This window comes from Brachypodium distachyon, chromosome 3 (assembly GCF_000005505.3).
Source record: "Brachypodium distachyon strain Bd21 chromosome 3, Brachypodium_distachyon_v3.0, whole genome shotgun sequence".
Classification (NCBI taxonomy): Eukaryota; Viridiplantae; Streptophyta; class Magnoliopsida; order Poales; family Poaceae; genus Brachypodium; species Brachypodium distachyon.
In genome coordinates this window covers 2,502,337-2,529,876 of record NC_016133.3, presented here as the reverse complement: position 1 = coordinate 2,529,876, position 27,540 = coordinate 2,502,337, and the positions used below count along the sequence as shown (strand labels likewise).

Below are 27,540 nucleotides of genomic sequence, written 5' to 3'. Positions count from 1 at the left end.
TATTTAGCAAGCCCTTGACTCATCAGCTCCCTTTTATGTTATATGATGATTATTCGGTAGCTGTGAGTGCTGAACATCAGATCAATGATGGCCTGCCCCATGGACGTTTACCAATCGGAGGTGGTGCCGTCAGTGAAGCTTTCACAGAGGTTAGCTGAGTATTTGCTTCAAAGAAAAATATTAGCTTACCATTACAAATAAGTAACTGGATATGTTTCCCACCTTTGTTTGCTGGTGTCATTGCCCCTGTTTTAAGTATCATTGCATGGATGTAGATGCATTTTCAAGTACTCTATATGTATAGAACAGTAGTTGGTCTAATGACTAGTTTATAAATGTAGACCCTGAAGCTTGATACACCGTCACCACCAGAGATTCTACAAGGTGGAGCACCTGCACAGGTAATGTCATGGCTCCACGTTTTATTTTTGCAATCTAGTTGCTCCAGAATTTTATTGCTGCACTCAAGACGCATGGCATGTAAAGTCTGGACGTTTTAGTTCTACATCTGGAGGTATTTAATTTCAATGTGTTGCAAATGCAAGATTTTAAATCTGGAGGTGCAGGTTGTGCATGTTGGCATGTGTGTTATGGCCCAGGTTATTTCTGATAAAATGCTAATCTCTTTGCTATCATGTTATAAGCATCTAAAAATTGTAGGAAAGCACATATATGTACAGTAGAATTCTTTTTAACCTAGAACTGGTTTTGCTCACTAGGGTGTCTAGTTTCGAGATGTTTGCTATGTGCCACTTCCAACAGGTCACATTTGATTGTGCCAGCTTGTTGTGCAGCTATTACATTTTGTTTTGGTCTAACATTGCAGGTTGTGGTTGATGGAACTGGTTCATCTCATGTGTCCCCTCTGTCTAATGAGCGTGATGGCAGCCACCACCCAAGACACTGCTGATGCTGTGAGCTGAAGTTGACCTTTTCCTACCATCTGCACTCTCTTTATGTTGTTCTTGTGATTTGTGAACTGGGTACCTTTTGGAAACGGATGTAGTAGTGAACCTGTAGTTGCTACCTAAGCTAACGATCTATCTTTTGTGTTCATGCAAATGTGGTGTGGAATCTCATGGGGTACAAATTGGATGTTATGTTTGAATTGAACCTGTGTGTTGATAAACTTAGTAATGCCTCTGTACATTGTCAAATTCCTGACGGCCAGCGGTTCTCTTCCCTCCCGGGCAGTGTAATACCTCTTGTGCTCCTCGATGGCTGACGATTTTATCAACCTTACGGTGAAACAAATTTCGCCGATGAATTTTGGCCACCAAGGACTCGCTGATCTCTAATAGTAGCTTTTGTTTCTGCTTTTTGTAAAGTTACAGACTTTCACTTTGGTTTTTTTAGGAGAAATTATAGAAAACCACCACATTAGGAGCTAGGATTTCAATTTGGTACGAGTCAATGTTTTTTTTTACTAAAAACACCGAATTACACTAATTGTCCAATTGCTAGCGAATAATCCTGAAACTGACAGGACGTGGCCACATGTCAGGTCCTAGCCGGTGCCGCGTCAGCCGGTGGGCTGTACTTGACCGAGTCGCCGTCTAGTTGGCTCTCTCATCCCCTCGCTTCATCCCCGCTGTCACACCTCGGCCACACCGGCGTAGAGGTAGAAGCCGCCGGCGAGCGTGATCTTCTTGGAGCGCTAGTAAAACAGCGTGGTGATGGCCGTCCCAAGCGCGCATCCCCGCCGGCGAGCGTGATTCCCGCCGTCCCATCCTCTCTGTCGCCAAGGTACGCCCAGTCGGCCACTCCTATAGGCAGAGAGTCTCAGACTCAGGCGTGCCTCGTGACCAATTCTTGATTTTGATGGCGCTGCTCTGTTCAGTAGACCTTCGCGTACGTGGCACAAGGAACAGAGCAGGTAGCGACGCTGTTCTGGACTTCGCCGGCAAGCGGTGGCGCTAGGCGCAGGGATGGCTACAGGCATGTATTGAACCGGCGGAGGAGGGAAGGACCAAGAGGACCGCGGAGCCTGCACCGCTCCTCCGACGCGGGAGAGGGAGGAAGAGATCAGGAACAGAGAGAGAGGAAGAAGTGGGATGGATTTTTTTTTGGATCGGAAGCGGAGATATGGATTGGGGTCACCACTCTCGCACGCCACGATTGGCCTGACCAGTGGACCCGTCCTGTCAGTTTCGAAATCATTCACTGCCGACTAGACTCTTAATGTACTCCGGTTCCGGTGATTTTTAGTAAAAAAATTGTATGCTGGTACTGAATTGAAATACTATCCCTAATACGGTGATTTTCTGTAATTTATTCTAAAAACAGTCCTAACGGGCCAGGACAGTGGGCTGAACTGTTTTCGTGGCTCAATTCCTTTTTTTTCTAATAAAAAAAACAGCCTGAACGGGCCGGGCTTTTTCAGAATCAGACACGAAAATGCTCCCGGTCCTTCCGTGCCGGCCGGCCCGATGGCCACCAGTAGGCGCATCCGCGGGGAGCTCTCAACTCTCGAAAATATCTCGTTCCCTCACCCCGACACCTCTCTCCTCTCTCTCAGTCACCCCGATGCTTCTTCCCTTTCGATATACCACTCCCTCTCCCGATTGACAGCGGCGGCGGCGGCTGGGGACCGCGGGCGGCGTCGGCAGCAGACTGTGAGCGGCGGCTGGGGACTGCAGGAGGCGACGGCTTGGAGCTGCGCGGGCGGCGGTGTCTGGGGACTGCTCGTGTTCTGCACGGAAGGCTGACGGTTGTGCTCTCCTTCTTCTTGAAATGTGAAGGTATAAATACTTGTATCCAATTGCCGCTCTACTTTTTTGTTTGCCTTCTTGCTATGATGTGCATGCTGTGTGGTTGTGCCCTTTAAGCTCCCCGTTTCTTTCGTCTCCTTAATTTCCCCCAGTTCGTAACAGAGGCAAAAATCAAGGTAGCCCTACTGGTTCCTCCGCCCGTGATTCTGATTCTTAGCAATGCTTATCTTTTCACAATGATTGTGCTTCAGTATCGGCATTATCTTGTTATACTCCGTATATTGTTATGCACTCCGTATTCTTTTACTGATAGTTCACATGTGGTTATTCTTGTGAATGCAAAGCAGCAGGCGTGGGCTTGTATTCTTGAACGCTATGCTCTGGAAGGAAGACAGAAGGTCTTTAGTAGCAGCAAGGAGCAGGAGCTGTTAGGGAAGGCCAGAATAAAATCCCGCGCAGAGTGTTGCAGTACCTGTACCCCCTTGCAGATAGGCTACAAAGGTTGTATGCACAAGAGGGAGACAGCAAAGCTCCCTTAGTTGTTCCACATCTGGTAGGATGGTGCATCCATGTGATAGGGAAGCTTGGGAGCTGATGCATCCATCTGATGGGGAAGTTTGGAAGAAATTTGACCAGGATTACAAAGACTTTGCAGCAAATCCTAGACACATCCGTTGTTCTGTAAGCACTGATGATTACACTCCTTATCCATTCAAGTTGGGTACTACTCCTCGCTCGACTTGGTCTGTTTCTCTGAATATACTAAATGGCCCTCCTGGCACACTGCTAAATCCAGAGTCCGTGCTCCCTACCGTTATTATCCCTGGCCCTGAAGTTCCAAAGAATATAATAAATGCTATGGTTCAGACTTTAATTGAAGAGCTGTTGTTGCTGTGGGAAGGGGTAGAAATATGGGATGGTTCAGCCAAGGAATTTCTTACAATGAGGGGAGCCGTTTTATGGCTCCATGATTTCCCTGACTATAGTGGCTATTATGGATGGGGCACACGTAGAATTGTCGGTGCAGATATCTGTGGTTGCTGCGGTCCAATCAGCAGCCAGAAAGTGCAAAAATGCAGTGTAAGTTCAGAATCTCTGCATAGAAAATGCAGTCCTCACTTATTAGCAAGCCCCCTACTCATCAACTATCTCTTATGTTGTAGGATGATTATTCAGTAGCTGTGAGTGCTGAACATCAGATCAATGGTGACCTGCCCCATGGGCGTGTACCAATCGGAGGTGGTGACGTCTGTGAAGGTTTCACAGAGGTTAGCTGAATATTGCTTCAAAGAAAACAGATTAGCTTAACATTACAAATAACTGGATATGTTTTCCACCTTGGTTGCTGGTGTCATTGCCCCTATTTTAAGTCATCATTGCATGGATGTAGATACATTTTCAAGTACTCTGTATGCATAGAATAGTAGTTGGTCTATTGACTAGTCTCTAAATGTAGACCCTGAAGTTTGATACACCGCCGCCACCAGGGATTCTACAAGGTGGAGCACCTGCACAGGTAATGTCATGGCTCCAGATTTTTTGTTGCAATCTAGTGGCTCCAGAATTTTATTGCTGCACGCAGGACACATGGCATTGAACTTCTGGATGCTTTAGTTGTACATCTGGTGGTTTTAATTTCAATGTACTGCAAAATGTAAGATTGTAAATCTTGAGGTCCAGCTTGCGCATGTCGGCATGTGTGTTATGGCCCATGTTATTTCTGATAAAATGTCAATCTCTTTCCTATCATATTATAACCATCTAAAAATGATAGGAACTGGGAAGCACATATATATGTACCTAGAACTGGTTTTGCTCACCGGGGTGTCTAGTTTTGAGATGGTTTGCTGTGCGCCACTTCCGCAGTTCAAATTTTAGTGTGCCATCTTTTTGTGCAGCTATTACATAATGTTTTGGAATAACATTGCAGGTTGTGGTTGATGCAACTGATTCAGTCATGTGTCCCCTATGTCTAATGAGCACGATGTTACCAATGCGTAAGGGCAGCCACCACCCAAGACACTGCGGATGGTGTGAGCACATTGAAGTTGACCTTTTACTGCCATCTGCACTCTCTTTATGTCGTGTTTGTGAACTGGGTATTAGTGAACTTGTTGTTGCTACCTGAGCTAACGATCTATCTTGTGTCTCATGCAAATGCGGTGTGGAATCTTATGGGATACCAATTAGATGTTATCTTCGAAAATTTGAACCTTTGTGTCGGTAAACTTAATGCCTGTGTACATTTTCGAATTCCTGATGGCGAGCGGTTATTTTCCCTCCCAGGCAGTGTAGTACCTCTTGTGCTCCTCGATGGCTGACGATTTTACCAACCTAACGGTGAAACGAATTTCCCCGACGGTTTTTGGCTGCCAAGGACTTGCTGTTTTCTGGTAGTGGCTTTTGCTCATCCTTTCTGTGCACACAATTTCACTTTGGGTGAGAAATAAGAAGTGTTGGACATAGAATCTCAGTTGGTTTGTATTGTATCACAGCTTCATAGCTTGTGTAAACTACCACCAGCCAGCATTATATAAGCTAGCTAAACATTGATCTTGAGTTTAATCTAATGAGACCAATGAGGTAACTAAGTAGCGCTCCTCATACCGTATATTTTTTACTTTTCCCACAATAGATAAAGCTGAGTTGACAGCTCAATTATGTACTCGGGTTGAATAGCTGAGAGTACATGTTTTTGTCAAGTCATCTCCAAATTAAAATACAGTTTGGTTTGCTTTCCAGAGCATGTTACACAAGGAAATGCGCTGACGAATCGACTAATTCCAGGAAAGTGAAATCGGATGAAATGAAACTGCATTGTCTGCCTGCGAATGCATGAAATGCCTGCAAGAAATATTCTAACATCACTTTATTTCCTTTACCTCACATTGTAAACCTGAGACAAACTATGTGACCTGATCTCATCTCATCCCCATGGAACCTCATCCTAGGGGCATTTCTATCCTCTCTCTCTCTGCATTGCAAAACTCCGAAAGACCAAAAAGGGATGGAACAAAAAATTCTCACCCACTCACTCACATCTCTTAGCTAATGAGAGCAAACTAGTATGGCCAAAAAGGTGTCCATAAAAAAGGCTAAGCAAGTATCACTATCTAGCTTAGGTCTCTTCCTCCAGGGCTTGCTGAAGAAGAGATGGGCTCCTAACAAACCTTCCCTGCAATGACAAAAACGTTCAGCACCATCAGCAAAACTCACAAACTTCATATCGACAAAGTACATCTGTGGGTGATGGTGATTTGGGTGTGTGTGAAGAGTGAGTCTTTTCGGTGTTTGCCTTACAAATATTATTAGAACTTTTTATTCTTTCAAGAATCAGTTCTAGTGCTTGCCTTCATCCGAGGCCGGCAGTCGGCGTTCACCTTCCGGACCTGGTACCGGATCTTCTTTGAGAACAGCCGGTTGCGCCGCTTCTCCTTGTACCTCATCACGCTCGCTTCCCTGATGCCACCAGCAGCCCCATTCTCTGGGAACAGGTCAATGTCTGCAAGTTTTGCCTGCAACAAGGGATCTACATTCAGTAAAACTGTAATAAGAGCTTTCTTTCTTTTATTCAGAATCGAAGAGAAAGTAATTGCATTCTATTGTGCCCAAACTGCAAACTACAGAGGAGCTGGACAAATCTGTATAATGATTCTCCCCATCTATGACAGCTGCAAATCTTGCCATCTAGTATCAGAGCAAATTGCAGAAAAGCCAACTGAATTGGGGCTAGAGTTTGTTGCAGCAGCTCTATCACTGGGCCAAAAGGCACCAAATTTGAGCCCAAATGACTCCCAGCAAGAGGACAAATATGTAATCTATGGCAGAATATCTCCAGGCCTAATTGCATGTGGTCCATCTACTGTAGAATAATTGAGTATAACTAACTAATAACGTAATAGATGGAATGGTTAAATTGAATATGTCCAATTTCTAACAGTTCTTCTCTGAAAAACAGATTGTAACGTCATTCGCCAGCATGTTTAGCTGAATTTAAAGAACATTCAGTTCATATAATTTGAATAGTGGATTTGCTCAGAGTGACCATTTAGTTTTTTCTTTCTTTCAATTTTCTGAATACTTCCATTTTTATGGGCTACTGGAGTATCACTGATACTTCGAAAAAGGCGTGTACTTACACATATGCAGCAGTACAGAACTGGGTACTATCAAGGGACCATCAGTCGAACAAACAATTTCCCTAGTTTAGAACTTAATGATAGTTTGCTTATCAAACATGTTCTTTTTTTCTTGTGTGGTGTCTCCTTTTCTGGTTTGAAGAAAGAAATTCACAGGATGTGAAATTCTTCTCCTTCCTTTGTAAAAGGAGTTTACTTATCACCGTAAAAAAATGGAATTTACTTATCGGAAGAAAAGGGGATGCAGAGGTAAAATTGAGCTATACAAGCATAGCTGTGGACATGAAACAAAATCTTCTATTATAAATTGTACTCCCTCCGACCCAAAATAAGGGACGTGGATTTGTATAAGAATCTAGACAATTCCATGTCACTTAATTCGGGACGGAGGGAGTATTTAAAATTTCTCGCATCTTTTTGAACTAACACCCAATTAATTATTATAAATAAGAGTGTGAATGAAGAGCTAAAATCCATCTAACAAGAGCATAAAAAATCTATGAAGAAGCTTGCTTTGATGTAAAGAACAGACAGGGAAATGGTAAAATTCAGTTACTATGCAAGAGACCATTTTTCTTTCAGGAAAACTAGTACTCACCCGCACTTCGGCTGCCGACTCCGTCGACTCCGGCCCGCCACCCTCGGCGAACATCGACCCTTTGCCGGACCATTCCTTGAGCACATCGTCAGCGTCCAGCTTCAGCCCCAGCCCGGTCTTGGGCGCCTTCGTCGGTGCCGTGCAGTCGTCATCGCCATTGCCGTCCACTGTTGTTCCATCGGCGGCTTCCTCCTCGCATTTCTCATTCTCCTTGGCCATCATCACCTTCTCCAGCTTCACGACCTTCTTCTTCTTGCTCTTCTTCTTCTCCGGCGCCGGCTCCGGCATTGTCGCTGCCGCCGGTTGTTGTTGTTGTGGAGCCGGCGTTGGCGGTGGCGCGACGGTGATGTCCTTGACGGGCACGGCGGGCCACATCCACCAGGCGGCGCCGCCGTCGTCGTCGTCGCGGCGCTTGAGTGCGCGGTTGAGGTTGGGCCGCGCGCCGCCGTGGCGGGAGGAGCCGGAGCCGAGGCCGAGCTCGAAGCGGCCGGCGAGGCCGACCACCATGAGGCTCCTGAGGTACGGGTGTATGCCGGAGCTGGAGAGGACGGAGTCGTCGGAAATGCCGGCGCCGCCCTCCATGGTGAGGCTGCCCATGATGCCGTCGATGCCGTCCACCGCGGCCTCGTCGGCGTCGAGCAGGATGGACTCCGCGTCGAAGCAGGCGTCGTCGTCGAAGTCGAGCTCACCGGGCTCCTCGTCGGCGGCGCCAGCTTCAGGGCTCGCCGGCGACGGTGCCGGGTCGCGGAACTCCCGGAAGGCGCTGCTCACCGGCGCCGGGGACGAGCAGTGCTTGGCATCTGGCGGGGGCGGCGGAGGGGGCGAGTCGCGGAGGAGGAAGGCGGCGTCGGCGAGGACGGGGAGCGGCGGGAGGAGGTCGGAGGCGGCGGCGCCGGAGCCGGAGACGAAGGCGAGGGCGGAGGAGGAGCGTTGGGAGGCGGTCTTGGGGCTCTTCTTGACGGGGAAGACGGAGGGGTGGATGGAGGCGAGCAGGGCCGCGGCCTCGTTGTAGGCCTGGTTGGGCCGCTTCCTGGGGGCCCGGGCCCGCTTCAGCGACACCGAGGTCGCCGACGAAGACGAAGCCTCCGACAGCGTGGACGACGGCGACGCCGACGACGACGAGTGCGCCGCCCCCGCCTTCACCATGTCCAGGTCCAGCCGCAGCCCCGTCGGGATGCAAGACGACGTCATCGCTCCTCCTTCGACCACCAAAATGCCCCTCGACAATTCAACAAACAGCTTCACCGCTCCGGCTCTTCTCCGGTCAATCCAGCCACCATTAATCCAAGAAAAGCTTCTCTGACCCCCTAAACCCCTGCCCGGAGAGAAAACAAGATTGCGCGGGAACTAAGGGGTTTCCTTTCCTTTCCTTGTTCGTGAAACTTGCTGCTGCCTTTGCGAGACAGAGAAAGATGGAAGAAAGGTTGCAAGAAACTGCAACCTTTGGCTTGCAACCTTTGGGGGGAAGAAGAAGAAGAGGTATAAAGCAGAGCAAAGAAAGTGTTAAACAAAGCTGCACCAGCAACCTTGGAACCTAGAAACACACACTCTCTCTTGTCTCTGCCTGACGCCCACCTGGGACGGCTTGAGCTGCGATGAATGCAAACACCAAGAAAAAAAATAGGGAAAGGAAAGATTCTTCTGCTGCTGCTGTATTCCTCTGAGGCAAGAAGAGGTCAAGCTAGGAGAAGCAGAGCCAGCAGACCAGGGCAGGCAGCAAGAACAGAGCAGGAGAACAGAGGGAGCTGGGATTTGGGAATTGGAGATGGATGAAGAGAAGAGCAATGCTAATTCTAGGAGAAGCTATGGGGAATTGGAGCTGGATGGTGTGGGGAGGAAGAGAAGGGTTCAAGAGTAGGGAGGAGAGGGTGGGGTTTTAGAGAGGCACAAGGAGGGGACTAGAGTGGAGACAAGCCTCCCTCTCATCATGTCCCTTTCCTCCCTCTGCCCTGTGGGGCCATGCCGGGAAGGGCCACCCTTCTCCATCCCCTTTTCTTCCTCTCTCTAGGTTGTACATGTGTTGGGATTGTTTTGGGTCATCTGGGATTTTCAATGGATAAGTCTGGGTGTGAGACTGTGAGACCAATTTGCCCCAGGTTCTAGGGCTCCCAAAATTCACAGGAAAAGTCCAAACTCACAAATTTACTGGTCAAGAGTTAGAGAAAATAAACATGTGAACAAGAAGAAAAGAGTAAACTAACTTGATTTAGAATGTGTGACATGATTCCCCTAGCTAATTAGTTTATCATAAGAACATGAAGAGAAGGGGAATGATTAATTGTTAGTTTATTCATCTGTTTGTTCTCTTGTTAACCGTGTTCTCTGAATCAACATTCCGTCCAGAGACGGCACAGGCCAAACTAACGAACATGCAACTAAGCACTATACTTAACTATTTACTCTTTTGGACAAATACAACTTGTCCCGGTGCCTCTCTGTGTGCTGGATGGAAAGCAAAGGTTTGAAGCGTTCCTCACGTATGGTCTTTTGGGTGAAATGTCAAGTGGTACTATCCCTATGTACTCGTGTTTCTTCTTCTTTGAAGGAGCTGTCCCCTTTGTACTAGTTGTCCTCTTGTGTTTTGTAGAGTAGTTGTCCTCCTGTATTATTAAATACTCCCACCGATTCATAACAAATATCTCGGATTTTATATTGAATTTTGTACAAATTCTGAGACACTTATTATGGATCGGAGGGATTACATAATAGCATGTTCATTTTGTGTCTCTAGAAAAAAACCGGGAATTATCTTGACCTTCTCAAGTATAATACTATGTCATCTGTTGAGCAAGTGTGTTGGTATTCATTAATTGAGTAGCATCTCTCCCTTTATCTCTTAGATTGGATACAAGGCAAAATATGGGATTCAACCTAGGTCTTCCTAGACCAGGGAAAAATCTCTTCGAAAGTGCAATGCCATCCAACAATTCAAAAAAAAAAACTTTCGACACGATATTTTCTTTTGGAAAACCAATCATCCATGAGACGAGCTTATGATCACCAAAACATTATCAACTTTTGCTTGGAGGTTGTAACCACCAAAAAGGGAAACGAAAGGAAGAAATTCGGAGGAGGGCATTTAAGTAAAAATGGCCTTGCTAGTACACCGCTATCTGATTGCCTATTCCATCATCCATCATCTGATCTACCCCAGCAACCGGAGACCTCCCAACGGAAAGAACCAATGGTTTTCTCTTATCTGCTTACATGGCGCTTCCCCATTGGCTGTCCCAGATTCTCGGTCCTACGTGGCCGAGGGCCTTTATCGGCGCGGCAAACCTTTTCACGTGAAGCTAAGGGGTGGGCCCCGCCGGATCTTGGCGGCTTGCATGCATGCATGGCCAACGATGGTTGGTCCAAGAGAGAGAGATTTTGCACGGGCACACAAGCTTTTGTTTTCTTTTTCCCCTTTTTGCTGTGTATGGATTTGGGATTTGTCATAAATCTAAAAGATTTAGGGGTCCTCTTAAATTCACAAATAATGCCTTTGTACAGCAAATGGGTTTTAGATGAAACAGCGTGTTAATTCTATCACATATTTCATTCGGCCATAAACATGCCATGTGTGATTTATTATATATGCATGTGTTTCAAATAGACCTTTATGTATACAGTATGAAGAAATATCCCCATGGAGAAAGAAACTTTTTACATAAAAAAGGTCTATCTTCCTCTAAAAAAAATAGACCTTTATATATACAGTTTTTTTTCATATGGAGGAAAGTTAAAAAGAATATTCAAGAATCACCACAAAGTGATTTTTATTTTATTTCCTGCGTGCATGTGGCGCCGGTCTTTTCATGTTGGACTTGTTTTAGATCGCATATTTAGGAATTAGGATGTGTGGTAGGGATGATCTCTACGTTGTGTCCCCATGAATCAATCACTAATGATAGAGAGGAGGGGCCATTTGAGCCATCCCCAGCCAACCAAATAAATCCTTGCCCTTTGTTTAGGATGAGGTTATTTTTCCTTTGTCCCTTGTAGGACAGGTAGGGTAGAGCTGGATCTTTTTGCAAGATATTTCATCTTTTGTTACACTAGAAGTATCTCTTGATGGTTGCTAGTTTCGGTTCCTCTTTTTTTTTTTAGGAAATGAATATACGATACATCAAAGGAGATTGGGCCATTTTTCACCCAGTTAAGTTTCCCCTTGCATGATATTAAAATCCTCAGATATATTAGTTAATATACCTAACAAACACTGAGAAAAATGCACACAGGTACTATGCGTTATGTCATCGTGTTAGCGATATCTACAGTGTAAATCTTGGTTTCAGGTGAATTTGTTTTTTCTGAAGCTTGCATAAGATCTTTTACATGTTGTAATAAGTATTCTTATTTTATTACTTTAGAGAAACTTGTATTTTTGGGGCTGAGAAGTATCTCTGTACATGTTGCCACCAGAATTCCAACACAGCACACAATCAACCTTGGGAATTGAATGGCCGGGATGTACCAACCAATCGTGTTCACCTACGTACGTACGATGGAGAATTCAGATAGGTCCGTCCAACAAGTGCGTAGAGAGGTAGCTAGAACGTACCAAACGGAACGTGTGCTTGCATTGTCGCCAGCTATTTTCAGACGTTTGTGCAGCACTTGTTCCAGGACGCGTACTCTCTCTCTCTCCTCTGTTGTCCAAACGTATATGCATCTTCTTGAAATATCCCAAAATTAAATTGTCTCCAATATATTATTATCCATGTATTTGTTTTGCCTGTGTTTGAATTTCTGTTTGGTAATTAACCAACGGCTACACGAAACCAACGTGTCTGCTCATCTCTGTCTGCACGCATGATTCTAAGTACACATAAAAACAGGAAAACGATATATAGAACGGAATTATGTTTCAAGTCTTACTGAATTAATCCCACGGGAATAATGCAAAGAAAAATGTCTATTTTGATCCTCATAGGTTGAAATTTGCACGAAGTGAACGGGAGAGGACGTCTAGAATTCCTACAAATTTCCTATATAGACTGCGTGTCATTATGTAGAAAAACAAAGAGAAGATAAAATAAATTTACCGATAACGGACATGTACAATTTGATTTTCTGGGTGTGGATTGTGGGACGCACTTGCATCATCTTGGAAGCACAATGCAAAATTAGTTACGGAACAAAAATCCAGAAACTTTCTAGGTACGCCCTTATCCATGGGACATTTGGATATTTTGGCATCTTACCAAGGATGGTATAAATGTCTAGGCAGGCTAGCATACATACATTTCATACGTGCAGCCGGAAATATCAAGGTCATATTTGCATGCACGGTAGCTTATAGTTATAGCCGGCTCGATCGATCGGTTCAGTTGTCGCTATAGTGCCAAAAACGGGCCAAAGATCTGTAGCATGGCGAATCATGTACCCCACGAGACGTTGCCCAATGGTGCCTGCGCGTGTGTGTGGTACCACAAACAACCACGCCAGGTTTTTTTAGCTCCTTGCACAGAAGAAAAACAGGCGGCAACAAGGAACCAAAAACACCCATGACCGATGTATGATGACACCGAATTTTTTCAGATTTAATTTTTCAGTCGCTGATAGGTGGACGGTTATTTACAATGTCATTTTTTTCATCCTCGTCTGGTTGAAGTTGTATACCGAGTTCATAGATGGCAATTTAGAATGTCGGTTTTTCATGTTCTATGATAGGTGGACGTGTGCACCGACGGGCGGGAATTGACGGCAAATTCGACCTACACATCTGTTTCTAAACACAAGATGTTTTATTCTAAAATCAAACTAAATTTATAGAACAAAGTATTCCCTCCGATCCATAATAAGTGTAAGTGATCTAGTACAAATTTAATACAACTTGGTACTAAATTCATGACACTTATAATGGATTAGAGGGAGTAATAGGGCTTATTTCAACTTGGAAACCGAGGCAGGGGTAATGCGCTCTGATTAACCATGTGGATGGGCATATGCATAGCTAGGTTCTGAAAACGACATTGATGAGTTGAGTTATTACTTATTTTTCTTAAACTTAAGATCACTGCTTGTAGTTAATCTTGAATTCCTTTTTAAAAACACGTTAGCAGGAGATCAGCTGCCACTAATTTCCGTTGCAAAGAAAAAGGACACGCATATATATAGCTAGGTGATCGATCGGTTGCTTGACATGCACCAGTTGCAGCTTCATCCTGCTTGCAGAGAACATGTATACCAGCCATCTAGCAAGGAGGAAATTGCATATTCCATCGTCTATTGGCGACGTTGTTGCGCAAAACATCATCTGAAAGATTTTTTTGCAGAATTCAGTAGTTACTGGTCTGATCTGTTGCATATAGGTACCAACGAGCTGTTAAGCGAGTTAATGATGTTTCTGACGAGTGGGGCCCATGAGTGGCCTTCTTCTTCTTGGGATCTTTTGTGATCATCCGGGGCTGGTGTTCATCCGTCCACCTCGTCGAGCTACTACAAGATTCCGCTTGGGAAGATGTCGTGCCAGACTGCCACCGCCCAACTGCTGCTGTCGTCCGACGCCGACGAGCAGACGCCGGCATCGTCGGGTGCGCTGGCTGCCACTGGGTGCGACGGCGGAGCTCAGCCTTACTATTCGTGCGAACCGGAATTTAGCCCTCAAGTGATGCAGGTTCGGGGCAGCATGAAGCAGCCCATATTCACCTGCAAGTTCGGGTGCCGCACCAACAGCGACCTCCAGAGATCCATGGTGCGGAAGACTCCCGAGAAGAAGGCCAGTCACTTGACTCGTGGGCCCCACCCGTAAGAAACAATTAACTCGCTTAACAGCTCGTTAGGACCTATCTGCAACAGATTAGACCAATATATAACCGGTGAAATCTGCAAAAAAATCCGTCCAGACGGTGTTTTGCGCAAAAATGTCCCCAGTAGTCGGTGGAACTGCAATTTCCTCTCTAGCAAGCCTGGCAGACGCACAGCTGCATACAGTGCCTAGCTTCAGCAGGCTGGCAATTTCCTTTTCTCCTTTTGCCGCTCAGGCTGAGCTGCTGCTTTTGGGGAGCGACGACTTGTGTTGTCCAAACGCAAACAAACGCTCTCCTCCCTCTTCTGTGCTGCTAGCTGCTAGCTGCTCTGCTAGCTCCCAGCTGCTCCTGCTGCCGCCGCCTGTGACTCTGTGACAGAAACGGTTCTATTTTTCCTTCTGCCGGGCTGTCGATCGAAAAGCCAAAATCGATCCGGAGTTCATATTTTGCATAGACGTGTAGCAGTACATCCTGATTGTTTTGAAAGGATGCAGTGTGCACTTCCACAGTAAAAACTTCCGCAACAACCGCTCGCTAGCTCCGTTTTCTTCGTTTTTCTGGGGTGGGGAGAGGAGATCATGCAGGTCCGTGTTTTGGATGTACGTACGGAAGAGGTGAAGAAAGCCAAAACGAAATCTGCACAGCCGAGATGATCTGGCTCCTTTGCACGCGCTACGCGGTGAAAGAATTAAATTGCGCTGCCCGGAGTCCCGGACACGTACGGCTTCAGGTGAAGACACTTCGTCAAGTCTCAGTCTCTCGCTCACTCATACATGACTTGAGATAAAACTTCGAATTTTGACCAATAAACACGTATGTATAACACGGCATGCACTGTAATACACCCTTCCGATCCGTAATCCGTAATAAATACTGGAATTCTAGCTTTACACTAAATCCTCGACGCTTTTTTTGAACCTCCTAGACAGTTACTCCCCTCCGTCTCATATTAAGCGACTCAAATTTGTGTAAATATGAATGTATCTATATCTAAAAGTCACTTAATTAAACTGACCGGTGTATACAGGCCTCCCCACCTGTCCTGTCAGCCTCCTTTCCTACACATATCTCCATCCATTTCGACGATATCATGACGACGTACACCGTACCTGTTTTGCTCCCTGATCTTCTTCGCCATGCAGTACATGTCGAGCTTGGACACCGACACGTTCTGGAAAGAAAACCGCTAGCCAAAATTGTAGGAAGAAAAATCCTGACATCGCTTAGGCCAGCTAGCATGGTGGTGTGGCGCATTTGGAAGGAAAGGAACCAGAATTTCTTTTGAGAATTGCAGATTCTCGCCACGCGCACATCGTGTCTTCTCTTATTAGATGAGAGTGTGCCCTCCTGATGGAGTAATGTTGGGAGTAGTTTTTTTCTTTTTGATACCGGCCGGTTTTCTGTAACTGGCTTGGTTCTTTTGACACTAGATGTAATTCTTCTTGTCCATTTTAATGAAAAATCAGAGCTCCTGCTATGGTCTCAAAAAACAAAAACAAAAAGAAGTGTAGGCTTGTGACGATGCATACGTATGGTGATATATGAATACAGCATACGTGGTACGTGTGCTTAATTTAATTTCTGACCCAATCGATATCTGTTGACGCATCCGAGCATGAGAGCACAAATATATACTCCCTCTCATTCTAAATTCTTGACTCAAATTTATCGAAATACGGATGTATTTATTCTTAAAAAGCGTCTAGATGCATGTAATATTTCGACAACAATTTAGAATCGGAAGAAAGAGTATATTATACGCATGTTCCCAGCAAAGTAAATGAATAAGAATGACCCGGCACGCTGGACAGCCGGAGAGTTAAGTTACAGTTACGGCGCCGCCACCACGAGAAGAGATGGCCAAGGCCAGATCGCCTTAATTTGCCATTTACCAGAAAGATCCATATATACATGCATGGACCGTGCGGCAGATGCTTTTATCGTTGGGCGGCCGGGTGGGGTTGAATTTGGATGTTAGCTTTGCGCATCCATATGTTGGATCCGTCTTCGTCTCCGGGGGCGCAGTGCAGTGCAAGTGCTGCATGCATAGGATGGATGGATCCAAGGGCGTACGTCCGTGCTGCATGCCCCTCATATATGCCGCCAAAATCCTCGCTACTACCGATGCATGTGACCGACTTATTCGTGGAGACATGGAGAGAAACAGAGAGGTCTTGCTCTTGCACGACACAGAGCTCTAGAGTGGGGCAACGGAGAGAGAGAGCGCTCTACTTTGCCTTACCGCAGTGGATTCCAAAATTCTACTGTCTCCCTTCTCCGTCCGGATTATTTGTCAAAATATTATATGTATTTGAACGTTTTTTTAAAATAAATATATTCATAATTAATCAAATTTGAGACAACTAATAAATGTTGTACTGTACTAGTAGCAAAGAGTCGATCGAGAGAATCATCCTCACGATGGAGCTAGAGACTGAACTGAAATACTCTATCCACAAGTAATTTGGCAGCGACTCGAGATCGAGAGCGAGAGCTTACACGGACAGGCGATACGGAGAAGTGTACTACATGTAGTTCATGTACCCCATCCGTTCACAAAATGCTGGCCCTCGTATGTACGTGCGTCCCCACACGTGCCAACGTGCGAGGTACACGTACGCAAGTACATGTGGCACTGACATGCGGGGTCCCATCGTCAGGCCCGGTGAACCAAATCTTCTTCTTTCGAACCGAATCTCGATCGAGCCATGCGTCAGCTGCCACAAGTCGTCTGGGACACGGCGTACTTATATGTGTACTGTTAGGGTGCGCACATCTTGGAACAGAACATCACACGCTGCTCATCTCAAGCCCCTTTTTTTCTTTCCAAAAGGAGTACGAAATCCACGCCTCAAAATGATGCACATGGCCGCTGTCTTAAGCCGGTAGAGGAACTGACTAGCACTTGAGGTTCAGTGATTTCTATCAGATGCTAGTATATTTCTGCACGAGAACTAAAGCTCTTGCAAATAAGTACTCTTTACATCTCGACTCAAATTTATCAAATATGAATGTATTTTTTTTAAAAACGTCTAAATACATATAATAGAAAGTTACTTAATATGAGACGGAGAGAGCAGTACCACCAGCTACATGCATCTCCAGCTACATGCATCTCCAGTCCTGTGCGTAAATCCAGCGTAGGGATCAGATATCCAAAGTCTGAAATTCTGGATTTCGGGTAAAGCATAGCATAGTACTCCGGGCCGAGTTTTTCTTTCCTGACCGGTAACCTCTTCCACTACCAACCCCACAAAAAATGTGCCTTCTGCTGATGAAAACAGTAGAGCTAGGAGAGTAGCCCACTGTAATTTTACACTGGAAACAGATGTACTACACCACTGCTGCCCCCTGTCTGCAGTTGATCTGGCCAATCTATACTTCTCACCTGAGATGAGTTGAACTTGCCCACATCGATGCAGTGAGAATTTACAGTTTCTTTTGAACAAACCACTGTTAATTCTTGTATATGCAGTGTACTGTAGCCAGGGCCCAGGGGTCCAGATGGGGAGTAGCAGTGTAGCCTGAAGACTCGACGAGCAGCGGCAACCCAAATCCGTGGGCTACATACACTGCACACCTCTTTCAAAAAATAAATAAATACATACAGTACACAAATAATGAAAGTCATCCTGTTTAAAAACACTATGTTAAGCAGAAAAGTGTAACGTCCATCTGATATCAGTCTACAATTGCTCCTACAACACTGTACTTTGGCCAACTTATTCCATAATAATCAACCTGTCGTAGAAAACAAAAAAACAAAATGTTGTTAGCCAAATGATGGTAATTAAACTCTCGTTGGATCCCCATTAATCTCCCCTAAAATTCCCAAGAGGCCGAGGACCGGGACACGGATAGATATAGATAGATAGCCCCTCGAGGCCTTGACATCTCATTCTCATTCGTTTACAAAAACAAAATGCAATGCAGAATATATATTTGCTGCCTGTCAGACTCAGAAACCACAACAGGAGCTAGGCTAGCTATAGTATAACTACCTGCAGGCAGGGCGTATCCTGCAAATCACATCAACCAGCCAGCCAGCCGGTGAGCAGTGTGAAAAATGTCTTGAGAGATTGAAACACTGATGAGCAGAGTCTCATAATTCACAAGCAAACGGTTTCCTCTCTGTGACTCTTGTCCCCGTCGTCAGCAAATCCCATAACCTGCCACTGCAGCCATCTTATCATCTCCTCCTCTTCTGTCACTTCGTGCACACACCAAAAGGGCAGTCTCTCTCTTTCGTTCTAGATGGATGGTTAGGAATGGGGACACGTGGGCTCATGCACCATCCACCGTTTGCTCCATACATCAGGACACGGGATCGGGGGATAAATATATGGATCCAAATAATGAGGCTGTGCAAAAGTGCAAGTGTACCTTTTATATAATGCCTCCGTTTTAAAATAAGTGATTTGGATTTGTGCTCTCTCCGTCCAACAAAAAATGTCTCACGTTTGACTAAATTTGAATGTCATCTATACACTAAGTCATGTCTAGATACATTCAAATTTTGATAAATTTGAGTCATCTTTTATTGGACGGAGGGAGCATATAGTTTTTTGTTTTTCCAGAAAATTTACGATGCTATACAGTTCACGCAAAAGTACACGGGGTATCTGTCTGCCGAGTTAAAATGATATTACTACACTAGTAGATTTATTTTTCTGTGTAGAAAGTGCTCCGTGGCCGTGTCGATGTCCAGACCGCAGGTATGAAAGAAACAAAACGTATGGAGGATTCTTCCGGGCGGGCTTTCTTAGCCAGCAACTTCTCTTTCCCTGATGTGGATAATTTGTCAATTCAAACAGATTTGATTTTTGGGGGCTAGCACTTGGCTGCCTAGCAGTGTGTTCGGTTGTTGTTTGTGAGATCTTTGTTGTACCGTGGAAATGACTGTTTTGCAGGGCCTGACGTATCATGTACGTCTTTCAGCCTACCCTTCCCCACCCCAACCCCCTAAAATGAACCAGTAGCACCTGATGTATGTCTTCCAGGTCTATGTGAAATTATACAGGTCAAAGGTGCGTTGTTCGAATTGACTAAAAAAATGTAGGTCAATAAACAATAAATAGAAGAAAGAAACATAATACTGTCTCGTACAACAATTTTTTTTGGGGGTGCACAATCCAGTCTAAAACTAAACAAGCACCTCATAAACTCACTCTGTATCTAAATGGCTCTGTCCTCTATGCGCTATAGGTTTGTCCTAAGTCAAATTTTGTGAAATTGGACTAGATCCATATAAAAATATATCGATATCTAAGACACTATGTTCAAACAATATGAACACATTTTCTTGACAGATACAATGAAACTAATTTGGTGTTGTAAATCTAAGTACATTTTTCTATAAATTTTGTCAAACCTATGACTTTGGGCAAACCTAAATGTACAACTATTTCAAAACGGATGAAGTATATATATACATATATATATATATATATAATTTTTTTTTACTGCAAGAAAAACTGAGTTGAGGTAACCAAAAGTTAATCTGCATATAACCACCTAAATATCCAAGCCCCAAAAGGTACTAAATCCAGACCATTTAGACCAGCAACGTCTGGCCTGTATACTACTAGTACAGATGGTACACTTTGATGTGACATACAGGTATAACCACTGTTGGGACCCCAGAAGGAAAACGCATTGCCTTGTCAGCCAGAACCACTACTTTCTTTTCTTCTTCTCTACACTATTTTTCTTCTATATAAACCTCATATAGACAATGCCCAAATTGCATCCAGAATTCAGTTGCCAGGCTGTGGCTTGTCCTTCAGCTCAGCAGTTGGTACAAGCACCACAAGTTGGTTTTCCACGTCACCCTTGGCAGTTCCAGTGTCGCCTGGAGCCGCTGATGATAGCATGTCCTCCAGCCTCTGCAGCCTATGCTTCAGTCCGCACACGTTCTCTATTACATCCAAGAAAGGCTGGTCATTGGACGGACCCCTCACATCCTCGCGAGAAACGGTTCTCTCAGTGTAGAAGACATGGCTATCTGCTAGCATCGCATCCAAGAAAGGTTCGTCAGCGAGGGTCACCAGGTCCCCCGTAGAAACCACTTTGTCGCTGGTATTGATGTTGGGATATGCTAGGATTGCATCAAAGAAAGGATCGTCGGAGGGCCCTGTGTCCACCTGAGAGATGGCTCTATCCTCAGTGTTGATGTTGCGATCTGCAAGATGAATAGGATGTGTGTTTGAGCAATGCTTGATTGTAGGTGATGTAGTCTCCTGCAAACAAATTTAGACTTCATGGTCAATCAAAACGAAGCTAATCATAGCATTTTTTACATGTAAAGGTTGTTTTAATTAAGATTATATCTGCAAATTAGCCAAGATAAACAAAATCAGCCCTTTGTTTGTACCTTGACTTCGCTGGTTGGACACAAGGAAACTCCTTTATTGTGTAGCCGCCTCCTCACAGGTCTACTATTTGATTCAGGCTTTGTCTCAATGGTTTTAGACAAAGGGGGAAGATATGAATTGTCCACTGAATCAAACTTGCCTGAAACTTCAGCTTTTTCTACCCTCTTTCCCGAGCTTTTGCTGGGGCCAGCAATATGACTATTTCCTTCAGCCTGCAGACACCACTAGTGTTAGAAATACCGTGTTGAATAACCGACAACTATATACTCCCTCCGTCCCAAAATAAGTGACGTGAAATTGTATAGATTCTTATACAAATCCACGTCACTTAATTGGGACGGAGGGAGTATAATAAAAGAAAATTTGAAACTGGTGTAATGTATCTTTCAAAAGTTCTAAACATGGAACTGGAACATATGTTGTGACAAACGAACGCAGTTCTTGAAAGACAGTGTTCAGTTTATGCATCTTATGATAATATGTAGTTCTAAATGAATGGGTCCAAAGAGAAGATTTGTGCAATTAGAAAAACCATAGATTCAAGTATGCTATGAACATGCTCACTACCATTATTTCTGGAACCTTGCATATAGGTGACAACTGAAATATTTGCATAGAGCAAACATGACTCAAAACAGATAAATACCCAGAAGTGTGTGTAAAACATTTCATAAAGGAAAACACTGAACAAGTGAGGATGGAAGCATATGCTAAAGGCTCGATGATTGCACCAAATTGTATGAATAAACATGAGATAGAGACACATGCCTTCCGATCCCTCAGAGCAGCACACCTAGTATTTTTGAACCACTTGTCAATCTGTAAATGGACCAGATATTGGTTAGAGACTCCATAGATTAAAAGAAATGCTTGTTATACAGTGATGCTGTGTCCATGATATCTTATTTGAAAAAGAAGGGCAACCAGCTATAATATGAATCTGACCTTAATGCTGTGAATAGCATTTATAATAATATATAAATAAGAAGTACGGAGTAGTACACTGTGCGGCCCACAGTTAATGTCAGAGGGTGAATGACTAGCAGAATCAAGACTCACAAGTTGATTACATAAGTAATCTGTGATCAGGAATATTGTAATACATAGCTACCAAAATTATTCAACCCGATCTACAAACCTTCTCATAAGAAATACCCAATTCTGTTGCGAGTTTTTCTTTGACATCCCGGGCTGGAAGCTCGTCTACAGCAAAAACTTTGCGAAGAACCTAGTTTAGCAGTGTAAATGATATTAGAATGCAACAAGCAAGGTCAAACCTGACACAAATAACAGATATTCACAGTTACAGACAAAATAAGGCAAATGTGAAAGCCAATTAGAACCATCAGTTATCCTTGTATTACAAAAAATATGTGTATCGTGGATGAAAGCATACTGATTATATATGTTCTTTATCTAATTAATATCAACGTTTACCTCAACTGCTGCAGGGGGCATCCTGAAAAGTTTTCTCCTGTGTGGTTGGAGGTTCTCATTTGATGTGACACCTGAGACACCCTCAACAGACTTAGCTCCACCAGCTGAATCCACTCTTCTTCTCTTTTTCCTATTAACACCCCAGTCTTCATCATCACTCTGCTTTTCATTCTCGGCCAGCTTTCCAAACATTTCCTGTGATGGGTGAAAAGCAGTCAAAGTTCCAACCTGTCGATCCAGCTCAGTGCAGAGAACTAACTCAAGACGCAACAAATACATAGCTAATTCAAAATGCAGTACTAATAGAATGTAAGTCTTATTTAGTGAAAATACCTCATTAAGTCTTCTGTAATCAACATCTCTCTTTGGCCTTTGGTAGTTAACCATCTCCGCAGTAACATCTTCACCAGAATCAAATTCTAAATGTGAATTGGCATGGCAGAATCCTTCAGCGTCAGTGAAATCTGCTGATATGAAGCCTGGAATATCATCGTTTGGAGAATAGAGTGGACTTCCCGAACAATTGGACTCGCTTGATATACTTTCTTCACCACGGCCTAAGCTGCTGCTTGTGCCGTCATTTTCTTCAGGGTCGTAGTCCTCATCACCTGAATACTCAGATAACAAATCCTCTCCTGGACCATCGTCAGAGCCTATGTGTTCAGTCGCTTCCTTAAAAATATCCTATAGAAAGCAAGTAACGTCAAAATTTACTGAACAGGATGACATTCCATAAGCGTAAAACAAACAAAAAAAAGATGACAAAAATTGAAGGAACTTACCTTGGAGGGACATGTCACGGTAAGGCTCGTACCCAAATGTGCATTAACAGCTTCTAAAATTTTCATCTTGCACAAACAGAATTTACAAAGCCATCCATGACCACCAGTAGGGAGAACTGAGAGATAACACAATACACAGTACTATAAGTAATTGAGACTGCTACATCTAGTGAGCCATATTAACAAATATGTAAGCCATGGAGCAAAAACTGCAGGAAGCAACATGAATGGATACATATAACAGTTATGTAAGGAACTAGGAGACAATTAAATTTTGGATAATACTCTAGTGGCAACTAGAATAGAGCTAAATCAAACCCTAATAGTTTCTAAATAAAACAACCACAACTCCAGATGACTACTTATTTAATACTCCCATCAATGCATTTTTGTAAGGCTTATAGATTGTTTCCGCTTCCACTAATAGCACGTATCGATCCCACCCACCCCTTTTTCACTCTGGTCGGAGCCCCTCTCATTAATGTGTGCATGCAGGTAAATTAAATTTCCTAAAAAATGGTGCTGTGATTAAAGGAGACTCCTAGTATCCCAAATTGACCGTTATGCATGCATGGACCTTCGTCCATATTCTCTTCGCTGGCCTCATTTCCTTTTTTTTAATGCGCTAATCGAGGACATAGACCATGTCGGAAAATATACGCCTTAATTGCACCAACGATCAAGAAACAGGAAAAGAATTCGCATTTTCGTCCAGTGCACGTGTCTTGCTATTAGCAAAAAAAATCTATATGCCCTACAAAAATGGATGGAGTATAATAAAGGATAGTCTTGCATAAGAATTGTTGAGAAAGATACTCTTGTCTAGTTAAGATCATTAGGTATTGGAAAACATAGTTCTAAAATTTGTGTCAGTACAGAAGTACTGAAATCTTTTGGTTCCACTTGCGTCACTTTGCACAAGAAAAGAGAGAAACATAACTTGCAACATAAGAAGTGTTTTTGGTGTGATCGAGATGAAATAGCTAAGCTTTACAAGAAACAAGGATGCACATACGATGTGACAAAATAGTTTGAAAGCAAAATAGAAAACAATTACCCACTTTTGTCAAAAGGAGGTTCCGAACATTTCTGGTGATACGACATTTTGCAGGACCCTTCGCAGAAGATAATTTTATTGTCGGGAACTGATTCATCAGACTTGCATCTTGAACATATGGTCTAGCAAAGAGAATATTGATAATCCATAAGTTGCATAATCATGTGGAAGTAGGGAGTTTGACAATGACTTAATGATATACATACATTATCAGGATTAACAGGCTCATCTGGAGGCATTACAGAATCATCCATGTTCCCACTAGAACTATACAAATCAAGTTGATGGATAATATCACGGATAGCAATCTTGCTTTTAATGATCTGTCTCTTAGCACGCTGTAGCTCCTTCTCTGGCTTTAACTTCTCTCGGCTGTTTAAAAAAGTAACCTTCAGTTAACATAACGACTAGCACACACTTATTTCACTGTAAAAACAAATTTAAAAGCAAAAAAGCACACCTGTGCCCATTCCAGCCATCTCCAGAGTATGCATCTAGTAAGTTCTGCTCCGATTTTATTTTGATAAGTAAATATCTTGCTCTTCTTTCCAAGCGAGTTGCCTCGTCACAATCAGTATTTTGCCTTCTCCGTTTCCGGCTCCTCCTCCTAACTGGTCCTGTTGCAGTTTTCCCAGAAACAGCACTTGAAGACCGCCGCTGGCTCAGAGGACTACGATAATATTTGTTCTTTATGTATTTCGCCAAATTAGCATTCCTTGCGGTTCTTGCTGTTCTCTTGGGAGAACACTGATCTAGCTTATAAGAGCTGGAGGCATTGCGGTGGCTTGGTCTTTTTGATAAAGAAACCAACTCAGAAGAGGACTGTTTCCTCCGTCGTGATGACCTTCTAGGGATGGAGCATGCCGACTTATTTTCTGAAGTATTCATTGTCTGAGCTGGAGAGTATTACATCCGACTGAGACCTATTACCATAAAGAATATGTTAAATGGAAAGCTGAATGGAACATTATGATGAGCATATTATGAAACAATTTAACATATTTGGCAGTAACAAGAAGACAATGTTCTGGCTATATCACGTTAAGATAAATAAGCATTTGCAACTCTCGCATGTATCCAACATACTCGGTTGTTAGTCATATATCTACACAAAATTATCCATATCACCAAGGACATATAGTTACTACACTTGGTGCTAGCTAGCTATGAAAGCCTGGTAACGCACAGAGAACAACACTATGGACTGGCATCAAACTGCCAAGGTGCATAACACGCTAAATCGCCACAATTTGTAGCAGTAAATGGCACAACCACGCATACATATCATCTTTTAGAGGACGTGCAAAGAACATTTGCATATGTTTTCATTAAGCAAATGGGCAAAGTTGGCACAAGGCTGATAGCAAAAAAATGCCGAACACAGCACAACTAGCCTACTTGGCTGGAGGTTCCCTCAGTTGATGGTGCAGTCCCTGCCACCATCCTTCTGCTTCTCAACCGCATGGATACGATACGACCATGCCTGGCCAAGCAGAACAAAAGAAGCCAGACATGCTGAGACCATGAACAGCGCATTAAAAGGTGTTCGGCATATCAGGTTCTTTGGGAGCACAGTGAGCAAGTGTAATGATTGGGAATAGACGATTTGTCGGCCAACGATGGTGCTACAGGACAGCAGAAGAAGAAACAACATATTAACGGCGCTCTAACTCCAAATGATCTTATGGTGACATAATAACATCCTGCCAAAGAAGGATTTGTAGGTGGAGCGAGCCGAGTAGGCCATATCTGGAAACCTACAACATAGATGGCGTCCACGCAAAGGATCAGCGGCGGACATCCGGTCAGCCCTAACCAGAGCAGCACATTCTAGGGCAAGCGTCGCAAGGAGATCTGATTCCAATCAATTCCAGCAACAGGCCTCTGTTTTCGCATACAAGTTCTTGAAAGAAACTTGCTGCTAGTAGTAGCAGTCCTATGGAACCGAAAGAACCCTAATGGGCTCGATTAGTCTTTCGCCCGTACCCAAACCGGACGAACTATTTGCATTTTGCAGGCCAGTATCGCTTCCAGCCTATACCAGAGGACCTCTAGGTTCACCTTGCTAGGGCATAACTCACTCTCTTTCGGGTCCCGATGCACAGACGGGCGGAGGATCCAGCAGAGCAAGGTAGGGCGTCCGTTACGAACAGGGGAAGATCCACGGGCGGAGGACCCAGTAGGGCAAGGTAGGGCGGCCGCCCTACCTTGATTTTTGCCTCAGTTACGAATTGGGGAAGATTATGACGAGGAGCTAAAGGGTTCGTGGGGTGATGGGAGGTCGGGAGCGAGAGAATTGAAGGGGAGATAAGATACCTACGGTGGAGGAAGACGAGGCAGGGGGCTGCGGCGCCCGGCAGCGGGATGGGGAGGGAGGGGTGGCGGCGCTCGCGCGAGGAGGGAGATGGGCGACGGAGCGAGGGGGCTGGGGGCTGGGGAGACCAACCGGCGGTGGCGGCGCTTGCGCGACGGAGCGAGGGGGCAGCGAGATGCGCCAGAAGATTAGGGTTACTCCAACAACTCGAACCCTAAGCAGAAGATTAGGGTTAGGCCAGGGGTTCCGCCGGCGAGGACTTCCCCCCTCGTCACCCCACTTGCTACGTTTCACAACCCATCGCCATTGCTCAGATCAAAAGAAATAACGACAACGAAGCAAACATCAACGGAAGAAGGCGAGGGCTTCCTTACCGAGAAGCAAAGTTCCGGTGGATCTCTGGTCCTCCACGACGCGAGCCCAGTAGAAGCGGAGAGGAGGAGCGTCTGGGAGACGAGAATTTCTTCTGATGGTAGGTGACAGCACTGGCAGGGGTGCTACGGTGAGAAGGCTGTGCGGTGGAGGCGGCGGCCGGCGAGCCGGCATCCGGGGAGAGGCGAATCTGAGGCGGCGAGGAAGGAGAAGGTTTAGGAGAAAGGCCTCAGGAGTGTAAAAGAGGGGATTACTGTAGTACGGAGGAGTATTTAGCAGCAAAGCGCGTTCCAGGCTCACGCTGAGCGTGAACGGAGATTAGCACGGCACGTTTCTAGATGGACGGCAGATGGGGAGGCCTCTCCTTTTCCGGCGAGATTTGTCCCCCGGCTCGGTCTCTCCTCACTTCTTCTGTGGCCTCCGCCTGCCATTCCGAAAACGGAGGGAGACCTCCGACCCATTTTGTACAACGACAAGTAATTTCGGTCAGAACGAGTATCTTTATTTTTCCTGTTCACAATGAAGAAATCGGTCGAGTTGGTTCGCCTATGCGGCCTAGATTCATGGTGATGGTGCATTTTCCGATCAGCTTCATCTGATTTTTAATGTCGCCTTCTTTTCTGATGCAACCCTGGTCCATATCGGTTGGCAGTTAGAAGATAAGGGACCGGTGCACCATCGATCCAAAGCATCCATGGCATAATGTCGGTGCTCATCTGCCCTTCTCCCTTTACCCTTATTTTTTTTGTCGTTCTCGTTTGTCAATAAAATTCATTGTTTTTTCTCGGTGTGTGGTTTGTTGGATTTGCATCCGCTTGCATCTTCTTTCTAGCAACCTAATTATATATTCTTCATTTCATGCTTCCCTAGTTCTAGTTGCACAATTGCCATCAAACTCGGTGCCAATTTTTTGGATCCATTTTATCTGATTATATTCTTACAAGTTATATGCATGGAAATGGAGCTACCCTCGGTCGATTGTCACGAAAGGTCATTGTTGTTGTTCAAACCTCCACATC

General features: G+C 44.5%; 3 protein-coding genes across 7 annotated transcripts; 1 reads left to right on the top strand and 2 right to left on the bottom strand.

The window, feature by feature from the left end:
* The first annotated feature begins 2,420 nt into the window (after positions 1–2,420).
* LOC100822863 lies at positions 2,421–5,049 on the top strand. Of its 3 annotated transcripts, none has more exons than XM_003570875.4 (5): positions 2,421–2,741; positions 3,062–3,791; positions 3,875–3,979; positions 4,168–4,227; positions 4,642–5,049. In XM_003570875.4, the coding sequence occupies exons 2-5, from the start codon at positions 3,270–3,272 to the stop codon at positions 4,837–4,839; spliced, it is 885 nt and encodes a 294-aa protein (XP_003570923.1). In that variant the 5' UTR covers positions 2,421–2,741; positions 3,062–3,269; the 3' UTR covers positions 4,840–5,049. The 3 variants fall into 3 exon arrangements, with proteins under 3 accessions (XP_003570923.1, XP_010233810.1, XP_010233811.1); XM_010235508.3 differs by having other exon boundaries at positions 3,059–3,791; XM_010235509.3 differs by having other exon boundaries at positions 3,056–3,791.
* A 503-nt stretch (positions 5,050–5,552) lies between these two features.
* On the bottom strand, positions 5,553–9,333 carry LOC100822550 (protein CHLOROPLAST IMPORT APPARATUS 2). Of its 3 annotated transcripts, none has more exons than XM_014900992.2 (3): positions 7,449–9,333; positions 6,007–6,226; positions 5,553–5,886 (listed from the first exon to the last, which is right to left on the bottom strand). In XM_014900992.2, the coding sequence occupies exons 1-2, from the start codon at positions 8,637–8,639 to the stop codon at positions 6,038–6,040; spliced, it is 1,380 nt and encodes a 459-aa protein (XP_014756478.1). In that variant the 5' UTR covers positions 8,640–9,333; the 3' UTR covers positions 5,553–5,886; positions 6,007–6,037. The 3 variants fall into 3 exon arrangements, with proteins under 3 accessions (XP_014756478.1, XP_014756479.1, XP_014756477.1); XM_014900993.2 differs by having other exon boundaries at positions 6,012–6,226; XM_014900991.2 differs by having other exon boundaries at positions 6,062–6,226; positions 7,449–9,329.
* Positions 9,334–19,660: 10,327 nt separating this feature from the next.
* On the bottom strand, positions 19,661–26,780 carry LOC100822239 (pathogenesis-related homeodomain protein). Its single transcript, XM_003570873.4, has 11 exons — positions 26,524–26,780; positions 24,296–24,758; positions 24,042–24,207; positions 23,840–23,957; positions 22,779–22,894; positions 22,330–22,680; positions 21,997–22,191; positions 21,698–21,787; positions 21,328–21,378; positions 20,559–20,771; positions 19,661–20,424 (listed from the first exon to the last, which is right to left on the bottom strand). Exons 2-11 carry the CDS (start codon positions 24,721–24,723, stop codon positions 19,942–19,944), a joined length of 2,211 nt encoding a protein of 736 aa, XP_003570921.1. The 5' UTR covers positions 24,724–24,758; positions 26,524–26,780; the 3' UTR covers positions 19,661–19,941.
* Between the last annotated feature and the right edge of the window lie 760 nt (positions 26,781–27,540).

Bases quoted from the DNA above. Each gene is read 5' to 3' on its own strand.
- LOC100822863 (XM_003570875.4), top strand. From the start codon at position 3,270: ATGGTGCATCCATGTGATAGGGAAGCTTGGGAGCTGATGCATCCATCT. The intron at 3,792-3,874 runs GTAAGTTCAGAA...CTTATGTTGTAG, and splicing joins AGAAAGTGCAAAAATGCAGT to GATGATTATTCAGTAGCTGT. The intron at 3,980-4,167 runs GTTAGCTGAATA...CTCTAAATGTAG, and splicing joins TCTGTGAAGGTTTCACAGAG to ACCCTGAAGTTTGATACACC.
- LOC100822239 (XM_003570873.4), bottom strand. From the start codon at position 24,723: ATGAATACTTCAGAAAATAAGTCGGCATGCTCCATCCCTAGAAGGTCA. The intron at 22,681-22,778 runs GTAAGTTCCTTC...TGCTTTCTATAG, and splicing joins CCGTGACATGTCCCTCCAAG to GATATTTTTAAGGAAGCGAC. The intron at 22,192-22,329 runs GTATTTTCACTA...CACCCATCACAG, and splicing joins ATTACAGAAGACTTAATGAG to GAAATGTTTGGAAAGCTGGC.
- LOC100822550 (XM_014900991.2), bottom strand. From the start codon at position 8,639: ATGACGTCGTCTTGCATCCCGACGGGGCTGCGGCTGGACCTGGACATG. The intron at 6,227-7,448 runs GTGAGTACTAGT...CCCTTGTTGCAG, and splicing joins AGTCGGCAGCCGAAGTGCGG to GCAAAACTTGCAGACATTGA. The intron at 5,887-6,061 runs GCAAGCACTAGA...TTGTCATTGCAG, and splicing joins ACTGCCGGCCTCGGATGAAG to GGAAGGTTTGTTAGGAGCCC.